Source organism: Zalophus californianus, chromosome 2 (assembly GCF_009762305.2).
Source record: "Zalophus californianus isolate mZalCal1 chromosome 2, mZalCal1.pri.v2, whole genome shotgun sequence".
NCBI lineage: Eukaryota > Metazoa > Chordata > Mammalia > Carnivora > Otariidae > Zalophus > Zalophus californianus.
The window spans coordinates 25,458,129-25,484,793 of NC_045596.1; the positions used below are offsets into that span (position 1 = coordinate 25,458,129).

The 26,665-nt window shown below is 35.1% G+C and overlaps 1 protein-coding gene across 5 annotated transcripts in view; it reads left to right on the forward strand.

The window, feature by feature from the left end:
* PCDH7 (protocadherin 7) overlaps positions 1 to 23,000 on the forward strand; it is a 414,159-nt gene extending 391,159 nt beyond the window's left edge. For 3 of the 5 annotated variants that reach the window (XM_027598709.2, XM_027598710.2, XM_027598711.2), the window contains one exon: positions 18,647 to 19,295. In XM_027598709.2, the coding sequence (XP_027454510.1) occupies positions 18,647 to 19,023 (377 nt within the window). In that variant the 3' untranslated portion in view covers positions 19,024 to 19,295. Of the gene's footprint in view, positions 1 to 18,646 lie in introns of all 5 variants that reach the window. The other 2 variants (XM_027598712.2, XM_027598714.2) reach the window with 2 other exon arrangements.
* Positions 23,001 to 26,665: the final 3,665 nt, after the last annotated feature.

Consider the following 26,665-nt stretch of genomic DNA (forward strand, 5'->3'; position numbering starts at 1 on the left):
ATAATCTATTCCTATGATGATGGCAGCTTACCCTTATACGAACCTCTGTGTGTCCGCAGCTATCCTTGTCACTCTGCATGGATAAATGCCTGCCATTCATAACAATAGCTTAATTATTTATCTTAATGAACATTGGTATGCTGAGTATCATCAGCGCATGGTCACTATTCACAAGATCGTGTTAAAGCAGAGAGATGTCTTTGGGCTGTAATGTCCTTTGTACCTTTTGTCCTTATTTTCATGTCCAGGTGCTGTAAGAAAAAAAAGATATTTTTAACCCATCTCAATTCAGGTTGAATAAAATGTTCATTTAAGACAAATTTTGAGCTGAGAAGGTAGTGTGTATGAATTAGCAGACTATTTTTGTTAACGTAATAGGATAGCACTAAGAAGGAAGGAAGAGTGGGAGAGAAATAATCAGTGGCTATGATTTGCTTCTTTAACGTTAGAGGAGCAAATTAGAAGGGCTATCATCTTAAAGATTCCTTAAAAATTTAAGAATAATTAATTTAAGAATAATGTATTTAATACTGATACCTCAATTTGTAGCAAGCAGCAATATAATTAATATTCTGTGGATGCTTAGCCATTTGAAATATTTTATCTCATGGATTTTTTTATGTCCCTGTATCTTTTCAATACTGTCAGGAAAATATAATTACTACTTGAGAACTTGTATTTGTTGTTAGTTTTCCATATAGAAAGAAAAACACTCTCAAACTCCAAATAGAAATGACATTGAATATTTTATAACTCTCAGGGGAGGGAGAAAAACATCTCTCTCATAAAAATTCATTTATTTTAACTTACTCCAACTTAGTTTAAAATAATCTAATCTAGCATAATGATAGTGGCTTGGTGATTTATCGATAAGTACTTCCATTTCGTGGAAGAAAAAAAATAAGGGAATCTCTTTAGTTATCCACAAGATAGCAGATTTAATTAGATCTTTCCCAGCAGGAAAAAGTTTATAGTGCTTCTCCTTCTTGGTTGGTAGCCCTGGGGTTAAATATTCAATGTGATCATTATTACATCTGATTCACTAGTTACTCGAAAGTTTGTTTGTTTTTTTTTTCTTTTCTTTTAGTTCATAGACAAAAAATCCAGTGTGTTGCTGACTATTTTGGAATATTTAGCCCTAACTATCTGGACACACTGTAAGCAGCATATTTTATTTTACGGGTTCCCCATATTCATGAATAATGTAGGACTAGTCCTACTCGTCAGATCAACTTATTCTGAATCCTCAACCTGACTGCAATTCGAAATGCATTTAATCATACCAAATCCCTGCATGTCCTTTGGAAGCCATATAGGCATATCATGAGCAGATAATTAGTCCTTATTTTGACTGGACAACATTTTTAATAGTTAAATGACACTCCTTAATACACCCCAAAGGATAGATGAATCCCTTAAGTCATTGCTCGCTTTTATTCAGAGAGACAAGTTCTCCTTGACAGTTACTTTAAAAGACAAGTTGTCTCCAGATATTTGTTTTCCCTTTTAAATTCTCTTGCTTTTGCGCTTAAGCTCTGCATTATTTAGGCTAGTTAACATGCAAAGCAGGAAGCTGTTTCTTAACTTTTCCCCCATTTTTTGAAGATAATTTAATGCACATTAACTGGGATTCTACACCTTTTATACTTTCCAATCTGTTTAAAGATTCTTTAGATTAAATTATTTTTAATGCTTATAAAGCCACCCAAGTTAATAAGCTAGATATTACACTGTGTTGAAAGTACATATTCTTTTTTTTTTAAGATTTTATTTATTTATTTGACAGAGAGAGACAGCGAGAGAGGGAACACAAGCAGGGGGAGTGGGAGAAGGAGAAGCAGGCTTCCCGCTGAGCAGGGAGCCCGATGCTGGGCTCGATCCCAGGACCCTGGGACCATGACCTGAGCCGAAGGCAGACGCTTAACGACTGAGCCACCCAGGCGCCCCTGAAAGTTCATATTCTTTTTAAGTTTCTCAATTTTACCATTTTCTCATATCCCCATATGAAAAAAAATAAGATTTAAGCAGTAAAAAAAATGTGATTTTGTGCAAAATAGTAATTACGTGAAAATTGTTTCTTTAGGGGAAATGAGAGATTATACCTAGTTAGGTAAATGACAGAGTACTAATTATTATTTATAGCCTTTATTATTATATACTTGCAAGTCACAATAGATTAAATTTCAGTTAACTTTGAACAGCTAGTAATTATAAAATACAATGCTGTCAGAAAAATCATTAAATTATGTACACCTAATCTTTGAAATTAAATTACTTTGCATTTCTTCTTTTACGTTTCTTGTAATATGCATTTTAATACTTATTAATTAAATAATTTTAAAATCATTGGGGGTTTATTTTAAGGATATGTATTTGGCACTATAATTTATAACACAAAGACATAAATCTATATTTATATGTGAAAACTGTTGCTTTCCTGCACTTAACTTGTAAATATTCTAAAGATGTAAGGTTTTGACCTTTTTAATTTATGCCAAGCGAAGAGGATATTGAGTAAAAATATTAATTTTCAATAATTTAGAATGAATATTTTATCATTCAAATGTATGTTGGAAAAGAAACTAGAGCAGTAATTAGACCAATAGTAGCAATAACAGTAGAAAAATATATTAAGTGCTTCTATATGTAGATCATTACACTGGGCACTTAGCATGCATTAGAAAATTTAATTATCAAAACAACCCAATGAGATAGACTCAGAGTTAAGTAACTTGCTCAAGGTTACATTGCTGATAAGTGACAGAATGTGGACTCGAATCAGACTTCCTTTGCTCAGATTCCAGTGTATCAATCACTCTGATTCATTGATTCTATCCAATGAAGAGAAGTGAAAGTAAAGGTCTTCACAGAATGAAAATAAAGGTTTACACAGTGCATGAGTCCTTGGTTTTTAAACTCCAAGATACAATTATGAAAAATTACAAGGTATATAAATGTTCTTAAAGTCACTACTCTCTTTACCACATTCTCTTCTAATATATACAACTTTCCCCATTTCTAGAGATTAAATCTCAGCTCCATGGGTTGCAGCTATATATTCTCAAATAAACAAAAAATATTTGGATATTAATCAATTATCTGATTAATACAGGGAATCGAGTTGGATAAGTATAGGTCAAGTATTGTTTTGTGTTCATTTTCTCTTAAGAAATCAGTACAGTCAGTATTTCTTTCCTAATTTAACCAACCCAATTATGATTAATATGTCCTACATAATCTCTCTGATGTTTTGTTTGCCAGAAATAACTGTCCACACTTCTTTTCTATTGTGAAAGCATTTATTTCCACTTCTCACATTCAATTCACCAAGGAGTGGTTCTGCATCTCCCATTCTCAGAAGTTCAGCCCAGCCCACTGTGGTTTCCAAACATGGCTTTCCTGTCTCTGGAATGACAATGATCTCAAACCTCATAATTGAGGTGTCTTTCTATCATGCAGAATTCAAAATAGACCTGTATTGTGATGATGGAACTTTTTCTTAGCGGAATATGGTTTTAATAATAGACGTTTGAGGCTTTTTCCACCACAGTAATTTAGTCTCCTTATTTTGACTTGGACACAAAACTCTTCATCTTAAAAACCAACTGAGGGACAGCTGTGAGAGAAAACCCCAAGGGAACATAGTCTGTCCCAATGTCATTCTGGCCCTGGAACCTCCACCCACACATGCTTTTCGAGTTTTCACCTTTCTATCTGTCCAAACTAAAACTCCTTCTACACAGACAATGCTTTCCTGCTTTAACTCAGCTTAGACAAAGACTTTTTTTTTTTTTTTCCTAACATATGACCTGAGTTTCTGGTACGTTGGTGTGCTCTTATTGAGAGGTAGCATGGCACAACGACTAAAAGCACAACTCAAGAGTTCAGACTGCCTGGGTTTGCAACCTCATTCTATCACTGGCTAGATACAGACTCTTGGGTAACTCACTTAACTTCTCTGTGCCTTAATTTCCTCACCTGTAACATGGGGTAATATACAACCTTTCCCACAGAGTCGCTGTGAGAACTGAATGAGCTAATAGATGTAAAGCTTTAGAATAGTACATGACATATCAAACTTTTTTGGATGAATGAATATACTGCAAGTTACGTTACCCCACTCGTGGGACCTATGACCTTCATGGACCTGGAACCTTCATGCCAGCTTTTTTTTTTTTTTTTTTAAGGTTTTATTTATTTATTTGAGAGAGAGAGAGAGCACAAGTAGGAGGGAAGGATAGAGGGAGAAGCAGACTGCCCACCCAGCAGGGAGCCCGATGCTGGACTTGATTCCAGGACCCTGGGATCATGACCTGAGCTGAAGGCAGACGCTTAACCGACTGAGCCCCCCAGGCGCCCCTTCATGCCAGCTTTGTTCAGGAAACTCCGTCTCTTATTTTGTCTCCATACTAGAATTTTCACGAGTTCCTCTGTGCTGCCATAACAAGTCCTAGTTCCACGAGTCCTTGGCTTATTTGCAGAACAGAGAAGGCTGACAAATTAGCAAGATTCCCATCAAATGATTCCCTTAAGTACTTACAGAATATAACCAAATGGTTAATACGTTCCACATACATTTTAAGTATGTCATTCAAAGGGAACTCCCAAAGCATATGTTTCAGTGATGATTTTCATTATTCCAATACTTGTAGTTTTATCTTTTTTTGTTTCTTATGGAGAAAGATTCCTTTGAGCTGTACAAGACACTGGCCAGTACACAAAAGCTTTCTAAAATTAATTCCCTCCAGCCAGTCTTCTCTGCCTGGGAGCTGCAGAATAGCCAGTGAAGCTAATTCATTGAACACATGGGAAAATCTGTTTGCACCGTGAAACCCGTTTTCCTATGTGATGCCCACTGCTGGCAAAGTCAAAACTGAAAACATTGGGAGAAAAAAAAAAAAAACTTAAATAACGAGCATGCACAGCAGATGGTGGGGATAAATAGCCGATCGTCACTGTCTGCTAATCTCACTGTACTGCCTTCAAGTTGTTGCAGTACCATAATTTCACCACCATTAACTATGAAATTATGTTGGACTGTTAAGTTCTGATTCATGCTTTTCTTAAGTCATCTGCAGAAGACATGACATTCTAATTGCACTCATGAATTTTTTACACTATGAGTTTGTTAAGTGCAGTCACATTTTACTAAAAAAAAATAAAAAAGCCTAAATGTATGTGATTTGACATAGTGACAGATTAATACTTAGGCATTAGACCAGCAGTACAATTAGACAGCTTAAGTGTGTCCTACATCTTAATGTCTATATGACTTTAAAAAGTCACATTAAGTCTTCCTTTTCGAAAGGTCTGTTGCCATTTTGCTGATTGAAATAAATCAAAGTGTATCAGAGGATTTAAGTGAATTACGAGAAGGCTCATCACAATTACACATAATTCTAGAAAATTGGAATCTAGGGAACTAATTATAAATTCAGAATGTCTCAAGGTAAGAAACTGTATTTACAGTAGACTTCTTGAGCTGGTTATTGAGGATAGGACTAGCTCCTATTTTTTGAATTGTCTGAATTCTTTTTTAATAAGAATAAAACTTTTTGTCTCTGAAGTATCATTTGAAATGACAGTTAAAAACACAATTTAAAATTCACATGACATTGTGGGCATATTAAAATTATATTAATTTTGTATTAATATATTCTATTATATATATAATATATTATATTTTGTATTAGATATCATATGATACATAGCTTACTCAGAAATAGGCAAGAATACACAGACTTCCTTGTGATATGATTTAAATTATAGACTTTCAGTAGTTTTCAGTGTGACCCAAAATAAAAATTCCATTTTATATAGGGACCGAGTACACACATATAAATGTCTCAAGGTATATATACCTATATATAAAAACTACAACAAAAATCTTCACAAAATAATGTGACCATGATGTGAATACTGATTATAACTTCCTAAATGGGTTCAATCACCAACGAGTGAATCATGGTCTTCAGTAAGAAAAGTACTTATCCTAATTACCTATGATCCTACCTTCTTAAAATGTACCCATCAAGTTTCCACCAAAAGACAAATAAAATTTGTTGAGCTGAAATAGATTGGCACAATGCCTACAATAGTTCTTATTAAAATACACCCACATTACAAGAATGAGAGAAGAGAACCTTCTGCTTTTCACTTTTACCATCACATAGAATACCTTTCCTTCATAACTTGTTTTGAAAATATTTGTTTATGAAATAAGCTGTGTATAAGCCAAAAATAAATTTTATTCCCCGAGTTTATTAGTGAAAGATTTGTATATGTGCCAGCCAGAAGTCCTGACAACACTAAAGACTCTAAAATAGCCACCATCCATAAGGAAAGAAGTTTAACAAATTAGGTCATATGGATAGCCTTGTGACCACTAAGTATGGGGTTTTCCCATTAGATTTACTCTTTGCACCTCCTACTGCCTCCACTGAAGGTGGAGGTATTTTGTTCTTAAAATACATCCATGGCTTCTTTCAATCAACTACAATGTTCTGTTAGAAAACATATCTCAACTGGAGAAACACACCCTGAAAGGGGATAAGGAGAGTGAATAGTTGGGAAGTTTATTCAGATCTGCAAATACCAAATAAAAATCACTTCACCTTTTCTGCTTGGCCAATTACACCGAGAAGAAATCAAGAGAAATCACAATTACGCTATTTGGAAGAAATCTCAAAGGAGACATCTTGGAACTGGATTTTGAATGGTTTGGTGACAAGGCAAGGAATAATAGAAGAAGCAACACATTAATATCATGAACACATGGGGCAACAAGAGGTTTTCTGGAAATGACAACTGCATTAGGTCTGTTGAAGTGGCAAATGGGAGTAAGTAAGAATGGAAAGAGATTAAGGATAAGAGGTAGACAGGATTCAGATCCTGAAGGGCCTTCTGTGAAAAAACATGGAATTTGAAATTTATACTGAAATTTATAGAAGAGGGTTTTCAACTAGGGAGAGACTTGTTCCTCTACTTACTGTTCTTAAAATAATGGTAAGGTGTTTTTTATTAGGCATGTTCCTGCTAACCACCAGAAGTGAAACAGGCTAAACAAAAACAAAAGCAAACACAAAAATGCCCTCAAGTAATAAATATCAGGAAGTCACAAGAGCCCCATAAATGTGATAAAGCCTGACAAAGCCCTCTTTAGGGTCACACCCTAGTACCTGCCTCTCCTGTGAAGGAGAGGCAGGTACTATGCCAAATGGGTGCTCTCTCTCTCTTTCTTTCTGTTTTTTTGGAATCACACCACCCACATATAGAACGGCTTAAATTGATCTCTCTTGTAATGATCTCAGAAACAACTATCACTGAAGGATGGAACAGAAGGAAGTTATCATTCAGAAAAAATGAACTGTTAGTACTTTCCAGGACAAAAAAGAAATGGGACTTTGTTGACTGGTCATAGACAAATCACTGAGAAATCATATACTAGAATGTAGTGAAATTTTCAGAAGTGCAAAATGAAAATTCTTGAGCAGATGCTCAAAATTTAGGTAAACACGACTCAATGAAAACTTTTGCAAATCAAAAACCTTCCATTCTATTTCCTTTCATGGATGAAATCTAGCTGGTAAGGGTCAAATACATCAATTCTGTGCTGACCCTACTCTAACCAGAAAATAGGTGGGAGTGTGTATTAAGTTTATCTTGAAACTGTAACAAAGTGCTACAAACCGAGTATCTTGGAAAAACAAAAATGTGTCTTCTTACAGTTCTGTAGGTCAGAGGTTTGACATGGGCCTCATTCATGGGCTAAAATTAGTCTCTAAAGGGCTGCATTCCTTTCTAGAGGCTGGAGGAGAGAATCTATTTGTTGCCTTTTCCAGTTTCTAGAGCCTGCCCACATTCTTTTGTTTGTAGCCTAACCTCCTAAAATCTCCCTATTTGTAGGTTAGTATATTAACAACCTCAACCCCATCTGACACCTTAATTCCCCCATCCCTTGTAAGCTAACATGTTCACGGGTTCTGGAGATTATGATGTAGGGTCCTTGGGAAGAACCTTTGTTCTGCCCCACCCCAAAAGCTGTGCAGGGTGGCTCTTGCAGCAGCATCACATGGAGCATTAGAAGTGGCCCTGAATCCATGCAGCATGAGAGGTATAATGTAGACAGGAGAGGATCTCCAGAGCTTGCCTGTCTGCCAGTCACAGTCTCAACAGTGAGACTTTGCCACTCTCTGAAGAAATAGGAAGTAAATAAAGGAAAACATTTCAATGAGCAGCAAAAATCAATGAAGCAAACTGATCCAGTGTTACTTCATTGATTTCCCCCACTTTAGCTGCTCTTTGAGTCCTGTTTGCTAATCATCAGAGAACATTTCCTTCCTTCTCTTTCCTTTTATTTACCTGCTCTGCACTCCCAAGCTCTTCAACACTCTTTTGGTCCTAATCGTGAATGCCAAATTTAGTTTCAACTGATCAACTTATTGACCAGACTAAGGAGCCAGCTTCCAGCCGTTTTAAAACTCTCGCCATAAATGGTTTTTGAGCTCCCACTAAAAGCTTTCAGAACCTCATCTCTCAACAGTACTGCAAAACAAAAGTTTCTGTGAGAACTTCCTTAGTAAGGAACACAAAGGAGGAACTTTATGTATTTGTCCCAAATCACAATAACTAATGGGATTCTGTTACAATAGAGCTGTTATTACAGAAGTACTTCCAATCAGATCAGCTTTTCTGTAGGACTTGTGAGATATTTCAACAGGTAATTGCAAGCACAGAGTTTGAGAATATATTTGCAAATAGTCATATCATTAGAATAATTGTAGAGTTTCTCAAGATTTCTACACTGAAGGAGAAAATGCATGGCTACTGTGGTTTTTTTGGTTTGTTTTTGTTTTTTATTTTTTTTTGCCACATTAAAAAATTAATTATATTGCTTTGATAAATATAAATTGCTACAATTACTTTCCATTACCATTCTACTTCATGCATGATTTGAGCTTTAATATAGGTTATTTTAGACTTCACACAAAATAATGCATAGAAAAAGATACTTAGAAATATCTTCTATCTCATTATAGCCACTGTAGTGATCGTCTTCTTAATTAAGACATCACCACATACCGAATTAATTTGTTTTAATATTTAACATACTTGCATTAAGTAGATATTTCATACCTCAACTCTTTATTACAGGAACTATTCATTAATTTCTCACTTACTTAAAAAAAAAGTGCTTTGTTGTGGTTTATGTTGGAGGAAAGAAAGTTTGAGAAAATAATATCTATTAATTGATTTTTTTAATTTTCTTTTTTTAACTTCTTTATTTGTATGGAATTACGTTATGTGGGGAAGCAAAGGTAAGATGAACACTGTCTTCAAGAACACAATCCAAAGATAATATCCTTACAGTTAATAGGGCCTTTGTGTACTATTTTTAGAATAAACATATATTCTTAAAGACAACATTAATATTTATTGTAGGATATATATTCTACAACTTTCTGGTTAATTATGAAAACTGAAGATTTGAGACCATTACTGGAAAGTGACTCTAAGTTGATGTTTGCAAGTCTTTTCTTGTTTATCCACATCACACTTTACAGTAAAACCAATATAAAGTGGCTAACACATTTCATTAACTTAAAAAAAAAAAAGAAACCTCATCTGGATCATTATTGTTTTTGTATAAATTTTCATAATAATAAGAGTTCACCTCCCATCTTCTGGTAAGTGAATGAAGATCTGGTTGCTGGCAATCCCAGACACAGATTTGAAGCAAATGTTGGATGTACATTTTAGGAAAGAACACATTTTCCAACTGGTGATCAATAATCATGTAGATCCATCCCCAAACATGAATTTGCTATTTATATAAAGCCTTATAAATTGAACATTTACGTGACCAACTTAAAATATTAACATAATCAAACCTAGATCATTTTCCTTACTTCTAAATCAGTTTCATAATTTGTTTTTGTTTATTTGTTTTAAATCTTTCTGTCAGTGTTTGAATGGTAATTTATTTACTGTCTATAATTTCTATTTTTGGAAGATGCACGTCACATTGTAAAATGTTTCTTAACCTTTGACTGAAACTCAAAGGGAAAAAAAGTCAAGTAAAAAAATATACCCTCTTTCTCCCATCCACCAAGAGGTTGGAAGTATACTGTGACCCTAACTCAGGTATCTTGAGCTCCACCGAAACTTTACACAACTTGGGGGGTACATATCTATCTACGTTTATGGGAGGAGGTAATACTTCTAGTTTTCATCAGATTATTGAAGTCTATGACACCCAAAGTAAATAATTTCTAATATACAAAAATCCAAGAGACTAGAAGAAACATTATGAAAGATGGGATCTTTGCAATGGAAAATAAGCATGAATGACAGAAAAAACAAAATTGGGTTTTAGTGGAATAATCAGTTGTTAACTTGTGAAATAAATGCCCCCAGTCTTTTCCTGGGTTTTATGAACTCTTTTGATCAATATCAGAGCATCTTCCCATTTCCAGCCTTTTTCTTCCTGTCTTTCCACTCTGCTCCCTGAGCACTCCCTTAACCTCCACCACCTCTAATTTTCATGTGTGAAGAGGGAAATCAAACCCCAGCTCTGACATGCATAAATTGATCACTCCCAGGCAGTCACTATACCTTTTTATGCTGTAGTGCAGTTTTCATGTGCCAACCAGCAGATTCATGTTTGAGTTGATTCAGCAAGACTGCTTGAGACATGGCGTGCACAGTCTCCACCGTAGATGATAATGCCACATTCAGGATGACAGTGGTCTAAGCCTCAGGGCAGTAAATGCTTCTTGAGATACCTCCGATCACTGTTTAACTGAGTTTAGCCTAAGGTACGGAGAAAATTTGCTGATGCTTTCAAATATGTTTAAACATTTTAATATTGTCTTGGCATGTCAGCTTGAACTAGAACACTCCTAGGTATAAAATGCAGTGAAATTCTGTAATTGCAGACCCAGGATTTCCAGAGCTTTCTATAGTAGCCCTCAGCTTGAACTTGTTAATTAAAAGTGCTTACATCTCTGAATATGTTCTTTGGAAGAGTTGAACTTCTGGTAATATTGGGCAGTTTGTTACTCTCGAGAAGACATAAAAGGAGTAGTGTATATTATTTCCAGATCTCAAGCTGTTTATTGCACACAAGATGATATAATACATCCATGATCAATATCTCAGAGATCCGACACTGCATTGATGAACTCTCTCCCCTCCCAAAGGAAAAAAACAAACAAACAAGTAAACATAATTTAGGTGCTTCAAACAACAAAGATTTATTACTCCTCACATTTCTGTGGATTGGCTATGTGGTCTTCCTGCTAGTTCTGCCTGGCTCACTCATGAGGCTGTGTTGGCTGGGAAAGTGAATAAACCTTACCTGGGGGTAAGCTCTGCTGAGACAGCCGAGTCTCTTTCTCAAATAGTGTTTCATCTTCAAAGAAGCTAGATTGTGCTTTCTCTCAGGGTAGAAATGGCAGGGTTCCAAGGGCAAATGCAAAGGAAGTTGCTAGAATTCTTGAAACCTAGTGTGGAAATAGCATAGTTTTACTTCTGCCACATTCTAATCATCAAAACTGTCCCATCTTCAAGAGGTACCCAGAGAGAGAATCTACATCTTGACATAAGAATAGTGATGTCACATTCCAAAGGGCTGTGTATAAGGAGGTTAGGGGAATTTCTGTCCTCGTATCACAATTTGATACAATCATGTATATACATCATGAAATCCGCAGAGCTCATTTGCTGTATGGCTTTTTGTTTCATCATTTCCGATGTATGAAGGGTATGCTGCATTTTAGGTATTTGCCCTGTTGCTTGTTGTCTTTCCTTGATTTTAACCTTAGTCTTAGATCAGTTTACCGCTAATTTTTGACATATCTTAAAAATGGAGCTCCTTCTTATGTTGTGACCCATGCAGACAAAGCAAGGTAGCAAGCCAGCAACTAATATTTTAGGGGCAAATTTCTTTCAAACGAAAATGATTCATTGTGAGGTTGATCTGTTTAGGTTGTAAAGATAACTGCAAATAATAGAGCATTTCCTCTTTAGTTTTGAGCAACCATAATGACTCATACTGAATACATCTTCGCTGGAAATAAGTACCTGACATAGACTATCAGGATATAGCAACTTGTGTATTTTCCTAAGTAGATGGTAGCTCTGGTATATTGCAGACTCTATCAACATAAAGTCTTTAGTACTACTGGAAAAGTAACTCAAAATACATGCCCTTTTGATTGATGATTGGTATTAATTCCACAATAAGTTAATCTTTCAGCCAAATATATCTCGAAATTCAGAGTCCTTCATATGTTAAAAAAAGGTAATATCATGCATGTATCATATATTATTTTAAAAATCTAAGACTCTGAGAGTGACCTTAATTAAACACACTATTTCTATAGAAAAACATAAATATTTACACTACATGAGATAAAGATGAAGAACAGTCTTGTATTGAATGTCAGGGGTATAAATTTATGAGAAAAAAAACATGTTAGTTTTCAAAGCTTTTTTCAGAACACAGTTGCCAGTGAGGAATGGTGCACCTGAAGTAGCTAATGTTTATTGAGGGCTATTGTGTGTCGAGAATTATTACAAATACTTTACCTATATTAATACATGTAATCCTCACAATAATCCCAAGAGGTTAATTTCTTCTTATACCTGTTATACAGATGAGGTAATTTAAATCAATCAAGTAACTCGTTCACAATTACATACTAGGTGACAAAATTAGGATTTGAATCCAAGAAGCCTAGCTCCTAAGCTTATTTCCAAATAATACACATTTCACTTATGGAAGATTACAGAGATAAAATAGATATATATCTATATCTAGATATATTAAATGTCTTCAGGGGCTATGACCTCCTCTTTACTGAATATCTACACCACACCAGAGGCCACTCCATAATCAGCATGATCTACATTAATTCTTTTATCCCTACAATATATAAGGGAATAGATATTATTATCTCCCTCATGAGGATCTTGAGGCTCAGATAAATTATATCCAAGAAATTTCATCCAAAGTCACAGAGCTTATACGTGATGCATCCAGAATCACACTCAACAATGTTGAGACTCCAAATACCCTGTTCTTCTCACAAACTCACTGTTCCATCAGGACTTGCTTAGGAGTGACATAGGTAACACTGAAGCTAGGGTTGGGTGCATAGGCTGGCTATTCTTATATCCTCTTCTAACTTGGTTGGGTCAAGCGACTTGAGACAAATTAGAACACTGTTTAGAAATCTTAAGCCCTTTGTTGTAGCCCTAGGTGACATTTATGTAACTATAAATCTCCCCTTCTTCCAGAGAGTAATCAGATACTTAGAGAATTACAAACTGCTTGTTTGCATCAGTGATTCCTACCCTGTCCCTGTTCCGTGCTTACCTTTCTAGTTTTCCCAAATTTCCCAAACAGACAAAAAGGCAAGGATCTAATTCCATATGTGCCTTTTGGATTTCATCCCCTCACACCTAATCTTTAATGACTTCAATAATAATTTTCCAGTAAAGGGCTTATTTAATTATTTGCTCTCAACTGTGTTATATAAGGAAATAGTAAATCATTTTCTAACAGCTATTTTAAAATCAAGCACTTTAGGGTGCCAGGGTGGCTCAGTCATTAAGCGTCTGCCTTCGGCTCAGGTCATGATCCCAGGGTCCTGGGATGGAGTCCCACATCGGGCTCCCTGCTCAGCGGGAAGCCTGCTTTTCCCTCTCCCACTCCCCCTGCTTGTGTTCCTGCTCTTGCTGCGTCTCTCTGTCAAATAAATAAATAAGATCTTTAAAAATTTTAAAAATAAAAAAATAAAATCAAGCACTTTACTTAATCACTTGAGTAAAAGAGATGTTTTCATTTGTATTAAGAAAGTAAAGGTAATGTTAAAATATTTGTTGGAAAACCATTACCAATTGTCTTTTTTATTCTTGTTCATCCTTTTGTAAAACCTTTTTAATTGTCCACCAAATTACACCAGAATTTAGACACACCTCTAGAAAAAGAAATCTTCGTATAACAAAAAGTCAAGAAGTATAAAAAGAAAACTAAATACTTTACAAAGAAAGAAAAGCAAAAGGTGCTGTATGTGTTTTTTTCTCCCCAAAAGGAGAAAATAACACAATTTTTCATTGCAAAATTTTTTCAAGTAATGTTAAGAATATGCTATTGCTTGAATTTAAAGAACAAATTGTAGGAATGGTGTGAACATCTAGACATTGACTAACAACTGATCACATGATCAGAGAATTAAGTAATTTGTATGTTAAATAAGCAAGTTATGCATATAGCATGAAATATCTGAGCTTAAAAAAAAAGCAAAAAACGTCATTGGAAATATTTTAAAACTAAATGCAACATTTTCATGTCTTCCCTTAGGAGATGAAAATATCCTTGTATCTTCAGTCCCAAGCCAAGGGCCTGGAGTAAAGTCCCAGGATTCTGGCAGAATATGTAATTCAGCATGTGAAAATCCTTACTAGTGCAGAGCTGTCTTCAAGAGTCTTAACCATACAGTTCTCTTCTGTAATAAAGATGCCTGTATGGTTTCTGAAATGTATAGGACAGCTTCTGGAAACACTAAATGCCTGCATAAATCTGAGCTTTCCTTGTTATTTCTAATGATTCCACTTGTTGTCTGCCTGTCGCTTCTTGTTGAGGTCACTGTACCACCATCTTCCCAGGACCAACTCATCCACCGAGCCCAGTAGGGCAAATATGCTTCTTTTCAGAGAAAGAGGTGGAATTCTTAAATTCGTTATCATTTCCTCTACATTAGGAAATGTAGGGAGGTTGCACCATTGCTGGCATTAAGTAGTAAAATTTGTGAGTTGGCGGCATCTGTTTCCTGTGCTGCTCAAACTTTTTTTTATTTTTCTCTTCCTTTGGAGATTCTAGCTTTTTCTTATGGCCACGAGTAGCGGTAATTGACCTCTAACTACTCAGCTGTTACATTTTAAGAAGGAGCATTGTAGTGTTATGAGAAACACTAAAGTGAAAGTCAAAACACTTACTCTTTGGCCTCAGCTCTCCCACCGGCTGGACCCCTGGCTGTGGTCATCCTCCCTGCTCTGTGGCTGAGAGGATAAGTTAAGGCAATGAGTGTGGGAAAGCACTTTCTGTGTTATAAATTGTTCTACAATTGTTTGCTATTATGATGGCTTAAAACCATACTTTCAGAAGGAAATTAACTTGAGGTCTAAGAAAGGACTGTAACTCTCTAAATGGATGTAATGGCTCTAGTAAAGAGCATAAGCAGAACTTCACGAGTGATGCTAAAGTGGCCATAGGATCTAATGAATAGCATTTCTGCATCCAGGCTTCCAGAGGTTTGAGGTGATTAAGTGGGGGGGTGCAGAGGAGGGCTCTAAGGAACTGATAGAAAATACCATTATATTTTGATATAGAATATTTTACTTTTTACTGATTTACTCAGTGCCAACTCACAAGAGTCATGATGAGCTGTTTTCCATCTTCATTCAGGTCCAAATTTAAAAGAAATAGTACTAAACTAAAGCATGAAGTAATGTTCTTAGATATCAAAACCACATCCTCAGTGAAAGACTGAAAGATTTCGAAGGTTACCAATTGTTTAAGGTCTGCCTCTATAATTTCACAAAATAGGACATTTTAAGAGTATGTCTTTTTATGAAAGGGAGAAAGGGATGTCTGATGATTTTTTAAGACCCCGTGTAACTTTTGTGTTAAAAAAAAACCTTGCATAATTAAAATAAGAAAATATAGAACACAGAAAAGTACTATTCCACACATGCCTCCCCTTAATAAACTACAACATAATACAAATTGCATTTGTTAATCATTGGCATTTCTTTTGAGGATTCATTTGAATCATCAAGATTGGAAGTTTTGATTGCTCGTGATGAATCTCTTATAGCCTTTCTTGATTATTTTCTGAATCTGATGACAAACTGCAACGTGTCTCAGCCAATTAGGCTTGTCAACTTCCACTGTGGTCCCCAATCAAGTGTTTGACTTTGGAAATGACGGGAGATCCTTATTAAAAGTCATGCTTCTTGGATAGAGATGTGGCAGCTTCTTGGATAGAGATGTGCCTGATGGCAGAGAAGACAAGTTGCCTTTTGTTAAAAGCAATAAGAGGAAATCAGTTTCAGCAGGAAATAATCCAGACTATGAAGTAAAGGTTGAGGGAAGAAATTGAAGGGCCTCTCACTTCTAGTTGATGAGAAATTGCATCAATCTAAATAAATATAATTTCTTATGAGCGACAGAGAGTTCAGGTACCCAAGGAAAACAACAAGTAAGAGTAGTTTGCATCATCACAACAGTGCTCTGAGCTCTCTCTAAATGCATCTCAAACAAAAGAAAAACAAAGTGCTACACATTTGAAACTGGAAACACAAATTAATCACTGAAAAGCAGAGAATCTGTTAAGTCACTGTGTAAGTAAACTGACACATTGTGTGAGACTTAAGTAAACTTAGCTGATTGGAGAACATTCTGGGTCATTTCTGCAGGGAATGACAACCACATTCAAAGAGATCTTCCCTGTTTTGATAGCTTTAGTCCTGATTATTTTCTTGGGTCTTTGATAGGCACTATCACATGAGAAAAAGAAAAGTTTGAACTTGTTAAAGCAATAAAGAACAAAAAAAGGATGTTTAGAGTAAAATAGGTCTGATCTTGCACTTTGCATTTTCATAAGGGTTTTTCCTTTTCAAGGCATTTAGGTCAGCTTCAGATAAACAAAGTATCCCAGGATAGAAAATATTCTCAAAAGAACTCACATTTTGCTCATTTAAACTAACTAGATTACAAAGACCGTTCATAAAATCTGCCAATAGTTTGATTTTTTAAATTCTTCTAAAATGTGTATTTGAGAGACACGGAGGGAATTCGGCATAAAAAAATGAATAAGAAAGTGCTCTTTCTCTTGATGATAAAATTAATAGGGTCTTCCCATGTAGAAATCAGACGGCAACATAGCATGTGGAATGACAGTAAATAATTATCTTTGCATTTTGCCTTTTGGGAAAGACAAAAGTCATTCCAGATTCCTATGAAGAGCACCGGAACTTCCTCATTGAGCTCTCAGCACACAGCATAAAAATCTCAGGCCATAGTGGTTCAAAAATCAATGGGCTGACAAATGTCAATATTTTAGTTATCCATCACGACAGGGAAAAATGGTGTGCGTTGGACTGCCTTCATTTGAGAGATTTGGCAGGGCGAAACTTCTGTACAAATGATAGCCAAAATAGGAATGTAATGTTAAAGTACAGAGGATGGTGTGTACAGATAGAGGCAGAGGGTCTAAATATTTGGGGGATCATTTAAATAACCCCCTCTTCAATTTTAAACCGAATCTACCCAAGATCATGTATAGGCAAATCTCACTGATTACATTGTTGTGACTATATTTGCAGAGCTTAAAACTTGTCCGTCTTTTAAGTCCAAAGCCTTGTTAAAAAAAAAAAAAAAGTGATGCCATATGATATAAATTGGAGCACAAGTCATATTATGTTCTTTTGTTTGGCAATAAAATGAGTTACAAAATATATTAAATAAAACTCTAGAGGTTATTCTTTTAGAATCTGTTGAGGAAGACAGGGTTTTGTTTTGTTTTTGTTTTTTCTCTTTCTCTTTTTCAAATAAAAACAAAGTCTGTTAAAAAATCTTCAATAACAAGAAAATACATACTTGTTCTCCAAAGACAGACACATATTAACAAATTTACTTACGTATACAGGTAATTTTTAATTTCCATCTCTAATCCTGATCCCTAAGAGCTGTCTAGATATGACTTAGCTTTATAGTAATAGAAGACTTCTCCCATTCCACTAGGCAGCAACATTAATTAGGACTACATGCTATTTCATCAAAACTTTAGGAGCTTGACTGCATTTACCCAATGCACTGCATTTCACATAACCTTTCTATTCAGCAAACACATTGGCAAATGTATTTCTATGTGAACATTTAAGGGATTATCCTATAGCACATATTAGGTCATTTGGCATGGTGGGTGGGAAGTGGGCGTGGGCTAGGGTGGGGTAGGTGATGATATTGCTAGTATGTTCACACCCCTAACCTACTTGTACTTTGCTTTTTTTTTACTTTTTACCACATGATGTTCTGTCAATTTAGGTTCTACTTCTGAGTCACCCTGATGTTTTAGAATGTATTTTAAATATAAGGTTTTGCATATTTGCATTCCATGAATAATGTATAAGCAGGAAGGAATCCAATTGGCAAAAGTACATGATTTCTGGGATAATTTATAAATACAGAAAATTATCTATTTGGATTTAATAACCTTTCTTATGCATGTGGAAAGATTTATACCCAGGCAACTATATATATGTGCTTTATTTCTACTTGAGAATATACACATGTCCCTGTCCTGTAACAAATGCATATGTACCTGTCTTCTACATGCTTAAATTTATTAGTTTGTTCATTCTTCTCTTTCCATAATATTCGATGTTTTTGCAAAACCTTATCTTTAATGGATATGAAATAAAAACTGTTCTATGGAAATGATGAACTATGGGGTGTAGATAAAAGGAAAATAATATGATAAATAATGTATATATCTCCCCCTTCCAATTTCATGCAAATAAGGAAAGCCTGTTGCAGAATGTCCAACTTTAACATCACCTTCTCCTTGAATTTCAGATTCAAGACCTCTTCCAGATGTAGCCCTGACTGGGAAGTGTACCCGTGAGTGTGATGAATATGGCCACTCAGACTCCTGCTGGATGCCGGTCCGCACTTCTCCAGAGAGGAAGAAGAACCAGCCCAAACTCTCCACTTTCATGCCTGTTGATGAACGAGGAAGCCAGGAAAAGCTGGCCAATGGTGAGGCCGCGATCATGGGTGACCGCAACAGAAACCTCCTAAACAAAAAGTTGACCTCCTCCTATGAGACCTTCAGTGCAGCTAGTTTCAGCAAAAATGAGGAAGCCAACCCTGAGGATATTCCCCTTACAAAAACAGGGGAATACAAGCCATCTCCTGTCAATACTCTCACTAGAAGAGAAGTTTACCTGTAGGCTATAAAGAAGAACAGCAAAGTTCTTTTCATGTATGAGAAGGAGAATAAGGGGCAAAAAAACTTACAAAAACCGTGTAATCAAAAAGAGGGGGCTACCAAAGAGACAAAACTTTGCCTGCCACTTCTGCCTCCAGATCAGGCCTTTAGTGATACTGTTAGCCTGATTGTAATGTACAATGTAGAAACCATCCTTGTTACTTGCATGTCTAACCCCCTCACGGATTATTCCCAACACCCGCTATTCCTCTTCCCCACCCCCCTCCAAGGAGGAAAAAAAAAAAAGATGGTTGCAAGTTTCTTTCATGGTAACAAGCCTGATTAGCAGAACACAATACACTCTCATTACCCCTAAGCTGAAGCATGATTTAGTCACTTTGATTCAGTTCGAATGCCATCCGGTTGGTCAAAAAAACACCACAATAAGCAAAAAAACCGAAAAACAAACAAACAAAGAACAGATCAGGTAAAATGTGTTTCAGACATACCATCAGAATATGATTAATCACCATGAAAGGCAATCCCCCCCAAATGATAGCGTTCCTGTAAAAGTACAGTTCTTATTAAGGGGGACTCTATAAAAAGAATATTGAGAACCTCACAAGCTTTAAAATTCTAACAAAGACTGACAGCTAGACAATACCCAGTTAGAGATTGCAGTCCCAAATTGGCTTATACATAGTTCTTTTCAAGTCAGGGGTATCCACTTCAATCCCATACATTCATCAAATATTCTTAGTATACACACAATCTTGACCACACATATCAATTACACTAATTATAACTTGTAAAAATTATATATATATATTTTTCAGAACAGCACCGCTGTTATCAACTAACTGGAACAATTGTGTCATTAAAAGGCCAAAGATCACACGGCAGATCAGGGATATCATGAAGCAGATTTGGTCTTGACGTGGAAATCCATTAAGCAACGAAAGCAACCGAACCCATGCACACACAGAAATACTCAAACACTAGCTTCTTTTACATTGTTTCTATACCTGAAAACATGCATTCTCTTTTAAAATGGGTTTTCTTTGAAAGCTCAGAAAACGAAAAACTAAATGATGTATTTTTGGTATTACAGTAGACAATTAGTTAAGGTTCAAGTTTAGTTTCAAAAACTATTATCAGGGAAGATTCCACTTGTAAAAACCATATTTGTGGGTAGTTAGGGAAAGAAAGATATGTTGGTATACAGTCTTTTAAGTTAAAATCACTATTATCATTTTAGTATCCAGGTGATGTTTACTGGTCTTATTATTTACGTTTCAAATTATCAATTGTATTTTTTATGTGTTTAAGGAACTCTTTCATATAACACAAGTGCATTAATTTTGAATCCTGTGCAATATAGCACTATTTCAAGACTCACAACATTGAAACAAGGTGACACCCTAATTGATTTGTCACTAATGTGATTCTGAACATGATTGGATATGTCTTAAAACAAATCCAGACGGAACATGAAAGAAATGAGTTCTCGTCAGTGATATGTCTCCTTGTATGTACATCTCAGAGTGGAAAAATATGCAATTTTTTCAGTGAAAAAAAAAACCCACAGAATATGCAGACTTTGGGTCGTTTGTTCTATAGAGGATGATTTAACATAATTGGAAATTATGAGCTGGGACATTCAGACAGAAGTGACAATCCAGGGACAGAATAGGGGATATAACAGGTGAAAAGTGCAAATGTTCCCAACACTGAATGTTTGCAACCTGGTTAGGACATAGCCTGATGGCTCTCTAGCAAACTGTAGAAATAATGTAGCTTTGGATAGTTTTATTCTTTACAGAATTTCTTAGACTATAAGGTGAAGTAGCCTGGACTAGAGGTTGTGAACTCACTATAGGTCATCAAAATGTTTATCTTGAAAACCACTTCTCTGGTGGGCTACTCTTTTGGGGTCATTTCCTTCTGCTCTTTCTTATAAATCGAGTTTTCATTTTGATATTAGTTTATGTATAATAGTTAGGATGAAAGAAGATATGTAATTGAAACAAAAACATTGGACTAAAATACCAATAATTGAACATCTTTATGTTTGATTATTATTTACATGATGGAAAGATGCAATTCTAGTACTTTGTTAGGAAACTGCATTAAAGCAGTTCTGCCTTGTATAATCTGTAAGTACCTATTAAGACAAAATACTTCTAAAGATACTTATGAAATGTATACATATTTTTTCTTGCACGTTACAAAGCAAATACTCAATTGCATAACACAGGTGTTCAACAAACATTTTTAATGCATTTATTTTCTTTCTTTCATGAGACACTTGAAACCATTAGGTAGCTCATTTCACTCTATCTTAAAACCCTTCTGTTGTCTATAAAGCTAATACGGGTCATACTGGACCTTTGGATTAATTGGATCCACATTCCCCAATGACGTTTGCACCACATTCAAGACAGCCATGTCATTGTCATTTAACTCATGAGCCTTTCTTTAGAACTAAAATGGGTGTGAAAGAATAAAATTCAGTGTACTGTAAGTATTCTCAGTAATTCTAGTAGAATTAGCTCTCATAACATGTTTATTATATAATGAGCTGGCATGACACAGAAATATATTTTGTGTTTGTATGACTTTTATTTTGAATAGGCTAAATCCAGTGCCACTCCATATATAGAGTGCTTTTGAAAAAAATCAATAAAAAGAAACAAAAAAAATAAATGAGTGAATGCAAAACAAGCAACTGTGCCTTTTATACCTGTTGTTATGGTAAAAAAACGGTTGTTGGGTTTGGACAATGAGGGAAAATGGGCTATTCCCAACTTTTTTGATCCTGTATATTTACCCATGTTTATTTTCTGAAAATAATAAATAATATATTAAAAATTTGCCTTCTGACAAACTCAGATAATGGACCAGTCTTAAATATCGTTCATTCATAAAACAAAACTAAGGCATTAACATGGACTGCTTAATTCTGACTAGAAGGCTAAAGCATTTATTGTAATAGTAACACAGAGAGAGATTATCAGGGGTGAAATCAGTCCATTTTGCAAGGTCAAATATTGATTTCAAATTTCTATTCTTTATTTCCTTTTTGTTATTTTTCTTTTAGCTGCTGTTTCATTTTGGTTGTACAATATATAAACCATACTTGTTTTCTGTACACAAGACTCTCAAGTGAACTTTGCATGCATTATACATTAGGACACATTTATAAATTAATGAGTAACTATATAAATTTATGTGTATTAAAATTTACATGTACGTCTATAGCTTCAGTCTAAAATCTAATGCTCATTCTGAACCTCCAGATATCATTTCTGTATGGTTTCTGACTGGCCTGTTGCCTGAGTTTCAGAAAACAAGGGAGGCATTATTTTTATGGGAAGAGAAACTAAGATGGTACTGAAGATGTCTGGCTGAAAGGCTACCCTAGGAAGCTCTCTTATAGGAAAATAAAATAACACACAGACCAGAAGAAACCTCCAAGAATCAAGCCATCCTAAACCCAGGCCTGAGAAATCCGAAGACCCAAGTAATTTTAGGGACATTGTATCCATGATAAATATACAATGTGTCCTTAGGGGGAAAACAAAAACAAAAACAGTGAAGATGATCAAGAATATTTTAAGCTGGTCAGTTGTGACCCAGGTAGAGGTAGATCTAACATCTGGAGGAATACCTCATTCTTTCAGCTACCTAGGGTTTACTTTCAGACAACTTTTCCTACATTTTAAAGCACTTGCATTCAGTGTGGTACGATCTGTTTGTAATGTTAATCATTGACTATTGTTCTGCTACTTGGATGTTGATAGCGAAGCTGAGAACAATTTATCATCGTTTATTATGAGTCACTATGCACGCAACTATGCTAAACATGGCGAAATGTATTAAACACTCGTCCAACTATTTATGAAATACTTTACATAATTTAATTTGCTTTTGTACAGTTTTATGTAAATAAATTGCTTGTCATTTTTGTCTCTGCAAATTAAAATATAACATGGTCAAATGGTTTCACACTTGTAAGCGTACTTCTCTGTTGACAGGTAATTCCGTTTTGATTGGACGAGAAGTGAATGGATGCATGTACCAGTTTGATTTAAAATGGTTTGATTTCTGCTAAGTTAAGATGGAGTAAAGAAGATAATGCTACAGTAATTGTTGATTTAGAGGACACCGTGCATAACTGGCATTTTACTTTGCTTTATAACGGAGTAGAACTTGGATCTTTCAGTTTCATCCAAATAATTCCTAAGACAGTTACCTAGCTGGCTTTTACATGTTAAGTGGGCAATAGAGGAACTTATCATTAATATAAGGATTGATTTTTTCCGGTGTTATCTAGAGAAATTTCATGTTTAAGGTATAACTAATTCTAAGTCAGAATGTGTCTCTGTTAAGGAAATGTTTGGTTTTAATCTAAAGTAATGACTACAAAAACATTAGAAATGAAAAAAAGCCTTATATATATCATGTGAGATGTAGAGAAAAAAATTTGAAGCAAAAAATAGAATTTTTACTGTGCTTATTTTTTCTTTAGTTAAGCTTTCTCCGCTTTTAATATTTTTCCATCAACCAGCATACACACACACACACACACACACACACACACACACACACACACACACACACACATATATATATATGGCTATTCTGTTTACTCTTTGTTATCAGATTTTACTCCTAATTATAATGGCTGTCTTCTTTATTGATTTAATGGTATCTATTCAAACAGGTAAATTCTCTTCTTTAATCCAACTCAGAGACTTAAAAGAGAAAGAAAATACTTTCTACATATACAAATAGATTCTATGGAATTTTTGGCCCATCTCACAACAGTACTGCTAACCCCTACCTATGTAGGAAATTAGGCATTCTCAAGATCCTTGCATGGAAGTTTCTCTACCATTTTTTACCCTCTCTTGGATGAAAATCCAATGTACTTTATATAGAATGACATGTTCTTCCTTAAATCAAAGATAACTTTGTAAATTGATAGTGGCTGGCAGCCTTCCTTCTCTGAAAAAGGAATTAAGAGTGAAGTATGGTGAGAAAGTCTGCCGCAAGTTGTAATGAGGTGAACAAATGATATGTGCATTCATTTGGCTTTCTGCATTTCTAATGGTGAGAACTGAACATCAGTACATAAGTCAGTGGAACAGTACATAAAATGAAATCACTGTGTATTCTTGTTTTAAATTTTCTATTTAGATTTGACAAATATATATTTCTCTTTACCCTAAAATTGCATTCTTAGGTTAAAAATATACTCTTTTAAAAACCTCAAACATGTAAAAACACAGTGATACATTTAGAAAGAAGGTATACATGAAGAAGGCCAACAAAAGTTGTGTGCATTCCTTCCAAGGCTTAGGTCTCCATTATTCTACCATTTCTGATTTGTTGGAAGTTTCATCTAGTTACTTAGAAGCTTGACTTAGCACAACAGTATCTTACATTTATAGCACACATTATGGTTTACAAATGTTTTATAAGATTCATCACAAAATTCCCATAATACCTGCAATAGGTGAAAAACTATTAGATGGGCCATGTATGAAGGGTTTTACTCTTATTGAATTGTTCACAGATTGAATAAAAACATAAAGTTCTGCCAATATTAACATTTCCCCCCCACCGGCTAGCTTATGTACCAATCAAAATATTTTGCATCATTTAGCAGAGTGACAAGGAAAAGAATTCTCCTTATTTACCCGAATAAAATAGGCATTCGTAAAGTGGGAATTAGGGGGATGCGGGCACTAATTATGCAGATTAGCAGGTAATTATCTTCTTTTGACATTGTACAACATACCCTGGCAGTAACTGTAATTTGTATGGGATTTCTGACAGCAAATTGTAAATCTTGAAAACAGCATAGCCTAATTTCTTCCTGCTGAATACCCCTGGCCTAACCTATCAGGCCATGAGGTTTTGATGGACATTGGCTGGATAAATAATCTAGGTGTTAGGATTTGAATGATCACAACAGACAGTCAGCACTATCAAAATTGATCAGATAATCATAGAATTCCCAAATTTACTTTGGTTTCAACAGGCTGATTTCACAAAAAAATTCGTTTATTGAGTTTTTGTCTTGTCCCTTTTCCATTTTTATATTTAATCTTTTTTTCTGTGTCCCCACCTCAAAGCTCTTTGACATACTTCAAGTTATTTGCTCTGTGTTTTTCCCGGTTCTGAAAGTAAACCTAATTTCCCCTGGAGGTGGTTGGAGGTTAGGTAGCTAACCAAGGACTAGAGGATTTGCAACCCAATCAGCTTTATTTTAATGGAAATGTACAATATCACTACTTGAGCTCTTAGAAGGCCAAGTGAACAGGGACTGAACTTACATTTGTTTATTTTCTCTTATCTTTATCCCTATTCTAATACTTGTTTATAAACTGCACTGAAGAAGGTGATTAACAAAGATAATATAAATTTTCCAAGCTGCAGGGAGTGAGGAAAAGATATGAATGTAAAATGTGGAATACTAAACATTTGTTCTCCTTTAACACTAACTTTATTTTTTCCTGTGGTGCCGCGGTTAAATGGAAATTTTATTCATTGGTTGAATTTAATATGTGTGACCCACACAGATATAATTTTGTCTATTTATTGGAACTCCTGTGGGAAGATGTAGAAGATGCTTAATCATTCATAAATGTAAAATTTGCCCCTAACACTCTCAGGTGATGGCAAACAAAAATTATAGTTTACTCGTGATGTTCAGTTTTATTTTTTTCCATTAAAAGTTATGATTAAAATGATCCATCACCATAAAGGTCATAAGAAAGATGCATGAGGTCGACAAATAAATGTCAGATATAGTCTTAGAGATTAATATGGGTTTTGAAAAATAAAAATGTTAATCAATGTGCCTAATTTAAAAAAAAGAGAGTGTTCACTAAAGAAACACCTGAATAAGCAATCTAAAGAAAGAGATAAAAACAAGATGTTTTAGTTTGGTAATTTAATTGAAAGTACATTACAATATCCCAGCCTTAGTAAAATTAGTAGTAAGTTGATTGGATAATGTCAGTTTTTTTTTTTTTTTCCTAAGTGTGTTTTATAGAATGTTACACAGAACATTTTCATTGCAGTTTTATGGATTGTTATAAAAATTTGACTGTGTATTTAAACCATCTTATAATACCTTTATGGAAAGGAAGGGAGGGCAAAAAAATAAGTAGAAAAAAATAAAGAAATAAAATAAGAAGATGGCCAGGTCACTTACTTAGTTTTAACACCTGCCTGTTTGTTTGTTTCTTTTAAGGTTTTATTTACTTATTTGTCAGAGAGAGAGAGAGAGAGAGCACAAGCTGGGGAGCAGCGGGCAGAGGGACAAGCAGGCTCCCTGCTGAGCAAGGAAACTGATGGGGGACTTAATCCCAGGACCCTGGGATCCTGACCTGAAGGCAAAGTCAGTCCATAAACTGACTGAGCCACCCAGGCATCCCTTAACACCTTGCCTTCAGAGAGAAACAGTTATTTTAATGTTTTTCCAGACCTTGCAGTTCTGCTAGAATATACTTGATTAGTATTTCTTAAACTAGAGTTTATGGTTCCCTGAGAAGATGCAGAGTTTTAGAGATCCCGGTACTCTACGATAATTTTTGAGTTTTACCAAATGAGGTTCAAAGTAATCTTTCAGCACAAATAGTTTTCAGTGA